Raw genomic sequence first — 12,019 nt, forward strand, 5'->3', positions numbered from 1 at the left:
GGTCGTGCCGTTCGTTTCAGCACCTCCTTCCCCCGGTCCCGCCGCCCTGTTGCTCTGCGGGCTTCAGCGCTGTGCCACCCTGGCTCTCCGCATCGCGCGTGGTTCGCGACCCTGGGTTGCCAGCTCCCCCGAACTGCCTCTGCTTCGGGGTCCTCTGGGACTGGCTCCACCGACTTCTTAAAAAAGCGCGGGGGAGGAGGTGGGAAGGCAAAGGAAAACAACTGGTGAAAGCCCAGCGGAGTAACTTGGCAAGGGGAGAGCCCTCTCTTCTATCAAGCCCCCAGGAGCCCTTTCCATCTTGCTGTGCAAGTGAGGCTGTGTGAAGTGGAGTTCAGCTCGCGATTCAAAATAGAACAATAAATAAACTCCACTAAGTTGCTGGAGTGTTTACGAAGTGCTGTTGCTACAAACAAGGCTGTGCTTGATTCCAGGTGACCATGGCAGACAGAGCCGCAGCTGAAAGAGCGTGCAAAGACCCAAACCCTATCATTGATGGCAGGAAAGCAAATGTGAACCTGGCATATTTGGGAGCAAAACCAAGGAGTATTCAAACTGGTGAGGCATCCAGGAGATCCCATCTCTTTCTATTAGAATAACTTGTAAGACAAGGAAACAAGTTACTCCAGCTGGATTCATCTGATCTGACGATGTGCATTTATCCCTTGTAGCTCTGACAGTTGACTGAGGACGCTGTGTAGACCTTCTCTTCCAAATCTGACTTGTCCCCGTAACTCTAGTGTTCTGCACCTAAGTTCACATAACTGAATTAAAGCTGTGTTCTTCCATGGCTGATGTGTTTTCCCAGTACTCTCTTCATTACACCGGTGTCAACAGTAAAATCCGTTCCATCATTCTGCCCTTCAGTTTAATGACCACAGCACCCAACAAGTAAAATACGGCATGGTGCCCCATTGTCTGGTCCATGACAGCACTTTCACACTGCTTTTTAATCAGAATTCCCATCTGGTCCTCGTGCATATCACACACGCATATTAAAACAAACTTGCTTCTTAATGGGGCTCTGGATTTGCTCACATGCAGAGCAGATAAATGCACGTAGGTGTGGTCGAAGATGTAAATATACGTGTATATTAGGTGTTGAATGGTACAATGGATGCCGTTCATTAATGTTTCTTTTTTTCTGAATGTTTTTTTAGGTTTCACCATAGGTGTGCAGCAGCTCCATCCAGCCTTCATTCAGAGACCCTTTGGGTAAGTGGAAATGGTTCTTGAACAATCTGTTTGAAATCGAATTCATGAATCAACTTCCTCATTATTTAAAATGCATGAAAAAAGCCTTAGCCATCAGGACTGGACAGTTTCAACAGCTGTTGTTAATGTGGGGGGGGCTTTATGTCTGGTGAAGATTTCAGAAGTTTTGTGCATTTGTCAGCTCAATGTAATTCCCAAGGATCCTCCTTTATCATCAGTAAATCTTAGTCATAATAAACCCAATGCATTGCTTACTGCTTTGTGAACTTCAAGAATCCACAAGAATTTAAATAAATGGAAAATACTTTCTCTATTATAGTGCTTAAGGTGTCAAAACAATTAAGCAAATTCTGTTCTCATGTTTCTTAAATAAGATCTTGTGCTTCCTCTGTGCCATTTCCCACGTAATAATGCCCAGGATACAGTTTTATCCTAGAAAACAAATTGCATTGGAACCAAAGTCTGTTACTTAATGAAAGTAACATTAGGTCAAAAATTGATTTTGGACAGATGTTAGACAAGGCTTGAATAGTCTGCAAAAGTGGGCTTTTGTCTGCTCTTTTCAATAGCTTATACCATCCCTACTCGGGTAGAAAAGTCCTCTTTTTATACATCTAATAGGATCTGGCAGCTGCTCGGCAAAAGACAAGTGTGCTTCACGAGAACAATAGTGACTGTCATACTGCCTTCATTTAACTGTTTAATGATTGATGCAGTTCTTTTTTACACCATTTCAGAATGTGAATATTGATAGGGTTTTTATTATTTTCTAAGAGCATGAAGAGAGTAGGTGCATTTTTTAAAGCTTTTGAGTGCTGCTCTGTGGTGGTTTTGTGTGACTCTAATATAAATAGATGGGATTTTGGCCTTGGTCAGCCTAAGTGCTTCAACCCTTCCCTGCTTTCTGCTTGTGCTTTTTTGGGGTGAGGTTGTTTTGGGGTTTTTTTTAAGGAAAAAAAAATCTGCAATATAAAACAGAAACTTTCACTCCTGCCCTTATGACCGCTGTTGCCAACTGGATAATCTCATTCCATTGAGTTTATGGATGTAAAAGACTGCGTTGCCACAATAGCGCACACCCAGTGTACGTGTGTAGCGTATGGTTCAAACATGCTAGTTTTCATAAGTGATTACAGCTCTCTTGGAAATACTCAAAGAACATCTGTCACGAAATGAAGAGTCTCTTTTTTTTGGTGCAAGAGCCACAGTAGTCCACGTGGACAAGATGCTGTTTTTTCATAGCTCTCCTTGCACGGGCACTACAACAGCTTTCTTAGCCCCCAAAGGAGGCAGCAGCGGTACCTTTGAGATGTGAACCCCAAACTGCACACGAGTTGACAATAAAACCAGCCTGTTAATGAGTTTTTTCATGCATGCTCACAGAAAAGAGGAAAATGATGAAGCACGTTAAGTGCCTCGCGTTGGCAGGAGTGCTGGCACACGCTTGTTCCTCTTGCAGATTATCTGCTGTTCCTGTGGGTGCTTTTCCTACCCAGCAGCTGCAGCCCTGGAAAATGTAGTTTTTCTTTTTGAACACTTTGGGTTTAGTTTCACATACAGAGGAGTGTGGGATCAACTGACTACGTGTTCCTTGTGATCTAGACGGTTACTGTTCCAGTTCTTAGGCATTGGTTTCATCATTAAACCAGCAGAGCTGCAGTTAGCACATACAGCAGAGAGCACTATAAATTATTTATCAGTTGCCAAGAGACAGGAACCAGGAGACTGGACGGTTGGAGGGAGGGTTTATATATCATTATTTGCAAGCATCAGCAAACAATTCCGTTGCTTTGCAGTCGCTGCTGCAGCAGAATGACTGGAAATGTGGAGCCATTTACCTGAGCACCACAACTGGGACTGCTCTGTGGCTCGTGAGCAGAGCATCAGGTGCTTAATCAAGCAACAGAGCTTGGCTGCTGGTTCCCTCTTTGTCTCAGCAGTAGATCAACAAAATAAAGAGCCTGCTAGACTCCACTCTTGCACTCCCTTGAACCCACCATGTCCTTGGCCCTCTGTGGGATTTGAGGATAGATGAGGACTTTATTGGGGTCTATCTGTTTTTGGAAGCTTCATCACATTGCTGTTGCCCATTTGCTCTGCATTGGGTGGAGTGGATCCTGACCTTCCCCAAATGAAGCTCAGTGGCTCGTCTGCTTTCCCCCCAGTTCTCCCTCCTGCAGTTCCTGGCTCTGCAAGGTGTTTGTGCCCAGGGGCCGGCGTGTGGTTTCCAAAAGACGATTGTTACAGGACATGAGGTACTAGGTGTGCAAGCTGGACTTGGCAAGGAAGAAATGAATGAACAACCCATTAACTGCTAGAGAAAGCCAGCCAGTCATGTTCCAGCTATCAAGCCACAAAGTGCCGTTTTTGGTGAAACCTGAAGTAAATGGAAACTATGAAAATTACCCAAACATCAGTGAGGATTATTTATAAACTGAAGGCTTCCCCTCAGGCACCTAAATGCAACTGTAAATATTGCCTGGGGTAAGCAGAACAGAAAGAGAAACCAAGAGCAAGAGCCTCTCTCCTTCCTCCTGCTGCCCTGCCAGGGGAGGCACTCTCACAGCAGACAGCATGGAGTAGGTAGTAAATACTGTTTTGAAAGGTAGTCTCTAGATTGTCGTAACCGGAGATCTTAGCAGTAGTGTAAGGCAGAGGATGTGTCTGTGTCAGAGGGACTTGGAGATCTGGCTTCTGAGTTCAGGGGAGCAGCTTTGGGCCTGGGGCCTTAGCCTGGAGCTTACAGACTGTGCTTTGCTTGGAGGCAGCAGGCAGTGCCACAGCGTGTCCCTGCAGCTACCAGCCAGCACAGAGCTGCATTTAGGAGATCGGAGAAGGGGGAGAATCTCTCTGTCCAAATGTCACTGTCTGTTACCACAGAGTGTCCCATTTAAGAAATTGAGAGGTGTATGAGACTTGTTGGAAGTTGCTCTGAGCAACTGTGTAGACCACTTGACCAGGAGTTCATGATGATGTGGCAGAGCTGCTTGGTGCCCCTCTTTTGGTCGTCTCCTCTGTGATGCCAGTGCTTGAGACAGGCTTGGGCCAGTGCAGGGAACGGAGATTCCCTGGTTCTCCTCCTCACAGCTGTATTTGCTGCTCTGGATGCGAGCAACAGCGTGTGGCTGATGCATTCCTGTGGCTGTGCCTCAGTGAAGGAGCTATCTGTGTGGGAGATCTACCAGTGACTGAGTTCTTGGAAACATAGAGCTGTCTCTTGGAGCAAGATCTAGCTCTTTCCATATCTGCACATCGGATGTCACGGCTCCAGAGACCACCCTGCCCATCCTTGTGTAGTTGCACATTTTGGTGGCTCCCTGACTGGCCCACGTTTGGTCTCAGGCAGCAACAGGAAGAGTTAAATTTCATGAGTTTGAAATTTCATGCATTGATGCTGATGCAGTTAGGAAGTGAAGAAAGTCCCTCTTTCTGTCAGCCAACCCTCCCTTGCAGCTGTTTATCCTTAAAACTTCTCTGTTGGGTTAAAAATAAAAGGAAACAAACTTTCATCTTTTCTTTCTGCGGTTATGCTTATAAAGTGGTGCTCAGCCTCCGTCAGCTGGCATCCCCCAAGCTCCAACTTCCCATTGCAGCACTTACAGTAAGCTGGCCGGCTGCAGGACCCCAGCCTGCTCGGCTGCACACAAGCGGTTCCCATGGGGGCGGCGTACCCGGCACCTGTTGTTGATCATGTGCCAATAACATGAAAGCTTTGGTGGGTGTAATTTCCTAAGAAACATTCAAATCCATTTTCCAAATGGCTTCAGCTGCTAGTTCTCGGGCACGGCCACTGTGATTCAGACCAAATGATTGAGTCAGAGCTCTTGGTTTGGTTTGTTGGGGTTTTATTCTTTTTATATAAGAGTAGACATGTATTTATAAACAGATCAGATGGGTCAGTGAATTTTCTTGAACATCTTCAAGGTGTCAGGTGATGCTATCAGACCCAAGGGTTTGCTGTGCTATTCATTTTTGCTTCTGGGTGGAGTTTGCTTATGTCCTGCATCAAGGATGGGCCTGTAGAACAGTGCAAAAGGAGAGCGTGATCTGACCTACTGACCTTACACTTGGCTACGTAAGTGGTGTGCCAAGCTCAAGGCAGTAGTGAACCTTTTGCAGGGTACAGGCCTGTGTGTGATGGAGAGCCAGGCTGAGCTGGCTCGAGCTTTGTCCTTACAGCCTGTGGCTCATTGTGCCATCACCTCTGCCCGATTCCATTGCCTTTGGATTTGCTCTTCAGCCCCACCAGTGTGAGAGCAGCCTCTTTTGCAGCAGAGACCCGAGTCCATCCTTTTTGTTGCAGGAGCTGGGGGGTGGCAGTTGCAAAATTCTCCTATTCTGATCTGGTTGATGCCACATAGTCCCAATGCACCAGATTCATGCACGTGTCTGAATTTTCAGAGCAGTCCAACTCGTACTTGATCTCATCTTTCCTTTGCACAGCTGTTGGCATACTGGTTCCTAACTCTGTAGTACTAAACACATGCCAGGTAATTTGAACGATAAATGCAGCTCTGACTGGCCTGCCTCTGAGCTGAGAACACCAGTGAGGAGGCTAGACAGTTGTTGTGCTGATAATTTGGTAGCAAGGACACTGGGTCACTTCTAAATATGACTTATATAAGAACTTGTTCCCTGCAAATAGGAGCAAGCTACATACCAGAGCTAAATATAATCTGCGATCACAAAAGATGGAAAGTTGTGGACCTCAGAGTTAAAACCGAGTCTTCTATTTCTCGGTCTTTAAATCCTGTACACAGGATTGTGCTGTCCCCTGCAGTTTCCCTGTCACCAGCTTTGACCGTTTCAGCTCTCCAGTGTCATGGCTGAGCTGCTGCTGACTCTGCTCTGGCCAAAGCAACAGAGGCTGGGAAAGCGGTGCTGAGGCAGGCTCGCCGCACCCCCCGCCCTGTGATTCCAGCTTGCAGGAAGGTGTGGAGAAGAGTTATCTGAGACACTGTAGAACAACAAAGGCACAACTGGCATCAGAGCTCGCCAAAACACTTAAAATGGAATTTCTTTCTTGTCTGAGCAGTTACTTGGTTTATTGTGTAGGCTTCCTTTTATCAAAAGTAGATATGTCATTGCTACTTCTATAGCTAAAGCATTCTACTTCACAATACTTCATCTGACCAAGAAAGAGCGTTTGATAAATTTCTCATGCTGATGCCGAGAGACTCAGGCTTCTGTAGTGCACTGATGTGAAGCATTTTCTGTTTCTTCTCTCAGTTCATTTCTGGTTTGGCTGTGCTGATAACTCCAAGAGCAGTGTTGTTTTTCTTCCTTCTCTGAATAGCAGAGTAGTTGTGGATAAACTTCCATGTGGCTTTTTCCTTGGTGCCAGATGGCTCTTGTTTCAGGCAGATGTTATCTCCTGCTACCTGAGTGTTTTTCAGCCTGCTTCTCCAAAACTATTTTTGGTCTGGCCCAACATGCCTTTGAGATTAATTTTTTTTTCCTTTTTCCTTTGGGTGTGGGGGAAGCAAGATGCAGAGGATAAAGCTGTATGTTACTGAGCCTGACTAACTTGCGGTGGAGCTCAGCATGTTGATCTCAGACTCTTGGTTAAGCTGAGAAGGACTGGATCTGTGAGAGAAGGTGTATGCTCATCTTCAGTCTGCAACCTTCTTAGTTTTTTCTTTCTTTTGGCTTTTTCCCCAGACCTCCGCACTGGCTATGGAATGGCATTTCTTATTTTTGTAGGATCCACCTTCCTCTGCTATGGGCCATTAGTTTGTTGTATTGTGAAGTCAAGACGTATTAGTGCTGTGCTGTAGAACGAGGGCATTGCTGGGCTGTGATAGGTTCTCAGCTATTGCTGTGCCTCCTATTCCTTTAGTTTTCTTTCGCCTGCCAAAATGAAAATAAATTGAAATCATGGATTGCTCTCGTACCCGTAAGTTGACATTAAGTTGACATTTCTCGAGCAATGGTTTTGGTAGGCTCAGCAACCAGCAGAGGTTATCGCCATGTCCTGCAAGAGACTCACTTTTCCTCCTGTACTGATTCCCGCTTGGGACAGTCTGTTGTTCCTTTGTGATTTCCACCAATGTGGTGACATCTGGTCCCAACAGGGAAGCAGGAAACCCAGTTGTGTACCTGCTTGCACAGATTACCATGTATATCTTCTCAGAGGGCCGTAGGAAGACCAGTAGAAGACAGACAATTACAAGATGACCAGAAATTGTGTTGATTGGTTTGCTGTTTTGTGTTCATGTCATATTGTAGTAGATGAGGATAAATACTCTACCACGTTGCTGCGGAGTTCATCCTTGTCTTGAAGCTGGCTGAGATAGCTGGCTGATGAGGCAGAAGCCATTGACATTTCAATGTGAATTTAAATCAGCTTTAGTAGGGGCATTTCAGGATTTGGAGGTTTGTCATGTCAGTAGTTGAAGCCCAGCCCATATCAGTGAATGATGATGGATGGTGGAGAGGTCAAGGCACAATGAATGTCCTGCTCTGCACCACAGTGTACGTAGATAAACTGTACGTGATCTCCTCCTGGAGCAAGAGTCCTTCCTGGCAGGCAGAGACTGCCCTGGCCATGCGCCGGCCTGGCTTGGGAGTGTCCTTCAGGAGTGATGTTCTTCGGGCTGTATGTGTGCATCACCAACTCAGAGGTGGTGTTGTGGCACTGCTAATGCAAGTGCAGAGTGCCTGGACTGCAGCGGCTTTCCTTGGCGTTGCTGGGGTGTGCTTCCCAGAGCAGTTTCTGTCTGGTGCTCTTAAACTCATGCACTCTCTTCAAAATACATCTTCAAACCTTCAGTCTTCAGGCTGTGGTTGGAAGTGTTAACTTCACCAGAGGTAGCTTTCACGTTGCTGTCATGACAGCTGTGCCTATGCTCAGCTTGTTCTCCAGTACCACTTAGCAACCGAAGCCCAGTGCTGCCTGCCATCACGTGTTGTGGCAGTGTGAGTGTCCCTGCAGCAGCTAATGGGTCAAGTCTAGGGGAAATGGAGGCCAAATTCCTGGGGTCAAATGCCAGAATTTGTGCCTTCTCTGGCAAACACAAAGGGTTCTGTTTCTTTTATTCTTCAAGGGGTAAAAGGCTGGTAGTGGTGGTGGCATTTGTGTGCTTATCTCTGTGAGGCTGCTAAAAGCCCTGTGTCTCTCCTTGTTTCCCAAGTGTTTGTGTGATGCTGTGTCACTCTTGACAGAGGTTTGCAGTTGTCTCCCACCTCTTCAGAAGCAGCAGAAACAGCTCCCAGCATGGCTGGCAGAGATCAAGGGGGTCAGGAACTCCAGCTTGCTGTTTTCCCAGCTTGCAGGAGCTGCTTACGCGTAGGAATTGCTGCAGGATGGGAGAGAGCTGAGAATATGCAGCTAAAACACGTTTTAGGTGTAAATCTGATATAAAATCATCAAGTATATAAAGTGCCTCCAAGATGATCTCTGTCAGGTAGAGCTGCTGCTGAGGGACTCATTATCTCATTCCTCTTCCTTGCCATTTGGGAAGAGGTGTGGGACATGTGGCCATCCGACCCATCCCTTCTTCTTGGCTGCCCTTGGAGCTGCGGCTGCCCACCAGCAACCCCTGCCCCGCAGCTTGCCCCTGGCAGCTTTGCCAGTGTGGTGGGGAGAACTGGGTGATGACAGGTTTTTAAAAGTTCACTCTTTCAGCAGGCAGCACCTCCCAGGAGCCAAGGGCACTGGCAGCCGCAAGCCTCGCCTGATGCAGTTGAACATCTCCACCCAGGACTGCACCAAAAATGGGCTGCTTTGATTCTGTCCTTCCTATTTTGCACAGCAAAAGCAGAAGCCGAGCCTGCATCTCCTCTGCCAATGGCTCTGTAACCATCTCTTTTGTTCTGTGTCTTTCAATTCTGTCATGCCATGTAGTTAGGAACGTGGGCTAGTGTGGCGGTCCCGGCTGCCCCCCTGCACCGCCACGGCCTTCCTGAGGCCCTCCTGTGGCCAACGCCGGCTCTCGACTTCGAAAGCGAACGTGGGCTAGTATGGCGGTCGCGGCTGCCCTCCTGCACCGCAACGGCCTTCCTGAGTCCCTCCTGTGGCCACCGCTGGCTCTAGACTTAGGTTTGACCGTGCTCGTTGCATTTTGTGGCCTTTGCCAACAATTAATCGTAATGCCATAAGCATCTCATACGCCTGCTGTTCACAGGATGACTTTGATGTGTGGTGGCCATGGCTGATCACTTGGTGATGTTTTATAATCGCAATGTGTGTATTCCAGATGAAGTTCTCTTCTGGCTGGCAGGGCCTATCATGGGAAAACTGCGTAGAGGGAGGGAGGAAGGGAAAGGCATCTTACAGAATAGATGTGACTCATTCTGTAGAAATTCAGATTAGAGTTTGCTGATTTCTAGAAAAAGAACTCCAAAAGAGCTTTTTTTTTCTTCCGCTGAAAGATCTTCAGAAATAATGGAAGGGGGGTAGATATTTTAAGACTTTCTGTGGATGCTAAACATAGCCAGCAGAGAACTTCATTGTCCTGCACTGTTTTGTTGTTTGTAGCTGCAAGTCATCGAAGTGACCTTACCTTGGGTTGTGTGTTTTGATGAGTTGCCATCTGTCCACCTAACTCAGAAGTCCAAACTGCATAATGTCTTGACTGAAGTTTCTAGCTAAATTATTAAAACCCCGCAACCAAAAGAACCTTCCCTTTTACACAGAAGCAGATTCTGGAGTTACTGAGTGTAATTTTCTAACGCAGTAAACTGTGGTGTGTGATATGCACTTGCGTATGCATTGGGCTGGGATGTATTTCTGGAAACAGAGCACAGGAGAACTTATTGTCTTCCCAGCTAATGGTGCTTTTTATTTAAAGTAGCATCAAAGAGCTGGAATTTTTCCTTGCTAAGAAAAAAACAGTAGTGCAGGATGTCATGGATTTGCTGTCTCTGGAGCACATCCTGGGAGCTGAGATGGAGAAGCTGTGTATGTGAAAGCAAAGCTGACATGCGGAGTTTCTTGGGGACGAGCTGGGAGTGTGCGCTTGGACCGATGGCCCGCACGCAGCCATGTCCCCCGCATGGTGTGTGTCGGCTCTGAAGAGCAGTTGTGTGGCAGCAAGGGACATCAGGGGTCACCTGCGGAGCTGCTCGCAGAGGATGATGCTCAGGCTGGATTGCTCGGAGGCTCTTGGACCACCCTCCTGGCTATTTTGTGGCCACAGGCTAAATGCCTGTGGGCAGGAAAAGTGCAGGCTTCTCCTCTGCTCCTGCTAGTAGGTGTTTTCTGAGTGAGTCCTGTGCATGGGGACTGTGCATTCGTTCTTTGGAGTGGTTTGGTTTTTTTGTGGAGTGGTTTTAACTTTATCAAGCCCTGGAGTAGCAGGAAGCGCAGTAGTGGGGCACCACATGTAGGGAGAAGTGACAGGCAGCCAGAGCATCTGTCACCAGTCTGGGATGCAGGCTGTTGTCCAAGCTGCCAGTTTACAAGGGGGTAGAGCAAGAGGCATGCGTGGGGTCTGCTCATCTCGCCCTTCACGGTAGCATAGGCTGGTGCCTGGGTGTGTCTCTGCAGAGCCTTTCCCGAGACTGGCAGGCAAGAGAGGACCTCAGCCTTATTTAAAACAAAACAACCCCCTGGTGACCAAGTGTGAGGAACCTCTGGGTTGGGACTAAGCCCAGCTTCTTGGAAGAGGCTGCTGTGAGAGCGTGACATTAATTGTCCTTGGTGAACTGGTGCATAAGCTGTAGCTCCGTTTCAGCCGTGCCAGCCTCAGTGTAGATGAGAGCTAAACCAAAAGTGATTCGATGAATTTCTGCCACCTCATCACGTTCCTGTTAGTCACAGGGTGATACTGAGTAAGGCACATGGGTGGACCGAAGGGCTGTGAAGTCCCACTCGTGGCGCTACACCAGGGTTGGTTCTGGTCTCTGAACACAGTCTTGCATTTTATCAGCCAGAGGTTGAGGTGCTGCTTTCCACTCTCCCTCCTCCCTGGTGCTGCTTCTCTGGAGGTGGCCTCATTATATCCAAGAACCCTGATGCTGGAGGCAGCGTTGCTTTGTGTGTGGAGGAGAGCTATCATTCTGTCATCATGCAAATTGCCTCAAGAAAAACCAAAGTGCATCTGTGAGTGGGAAAATGAGAGAAAACTCAGTTCAGATGAGCCGCTGTTTGTGAGAAGCCTTTCTCCTGCCTGAAGAGCAGGTTAAACCATCCAGTGCTGGTTGTAAAACAAATGGGAACAGCCCCATAACTGCTGGATAGGAGGGACCAGCCCCAGGTGGACCCCAGTACATTGTGGGTGGTGGCTGAGACCTAGGATGGACACGCGAGTGGGACGAGGGCAGCCAGTGACTCATGCAGTGGACACGTCTGGTCCCTGGCTGTAAGTCCCCATGAAGCAGCAGAGCACTGGGTCCCGCTGCTGGGCAGTGCAGTGAGTCTGCTGGGGTTTCCAGCCCCAGAGGTCAGACGGGTGGGTCGGATAGCCCCTCCCTGAGCAGCCGCCCTCGGCTTTGAAGAGCAGTCTGGGCATGTACAGGCCTGTGTCTTGTGAAAACCCTGGGGGAGGCTTTTAAAAGTGGTCATGTTTGAAAATGTGCTGTCACACACATCCACACAAAAATCCCCAAAATATTTCAATCTGCATAAATTCTCTGCAGAGTTTTACCTTAGGTTTTTCTTTTGTTTGTTTGCTAAAACAAGTTGGTTTTGGAGGCAGGGTTGGAACAAACTCTCCACAGGATGGCCTTTGGTTCGTACTGTTGCCCTGCATGATGCAGCAAGTAGGTGGCCAAAGGGATGCTTTCCACAGTGTGCCCTTTTTTTTGGTGGCTCTGATCTTTCAGTGGTTGCATGCCTGTTGCTGGTGACAGCCCACCCCCCCCC

The 12,019-nt window shown here is 47.8% G+C and overlaps 1 protein-coding gene across 1 annotated transcript in view; it reads left to right on the forward strand.

Annotated features, from left to right (window-relative positions):
• The first annotated feature begins 437 nt into the window (after window positions 1-437).
• Window positions 438-12,019, forward strand: part of LOC104497782 (RNA-binding protein 38) — a 13,326-nt gene continuing 1,744 nt past the window's right edge. Inside the window, exons 1-2 of the mRNA XM_010141062.1 lie at window positions 438-555; window positions 1,158-1,212. Of these exons, the coding sequence (XP_010139364.1) occupies window positions 438-555; window positions 1,158-1,212 (173 nt within the window). The remainder of the gene's footprint in view (window positions 556-1,157; window positions 1,213-12,019) is intronic.

This window comes from Buceros rhinoceros, unplaced genomic scaffold (assembly GCF_000710305.1).
Source record: "Buceros rhinoceros silvestris isolate BGI_N320 unplaced genomic scaffold, ASM71030v1 scaffold14558, whole genome shotgun sequence".
In the NCBI taxonomy this organism is placed as follows: Eukaryota; Metazoa; Chordata; class Aves; order Bucerotiformes; family Bucerotidae; genus Buceros; species Buceros rhinoceros.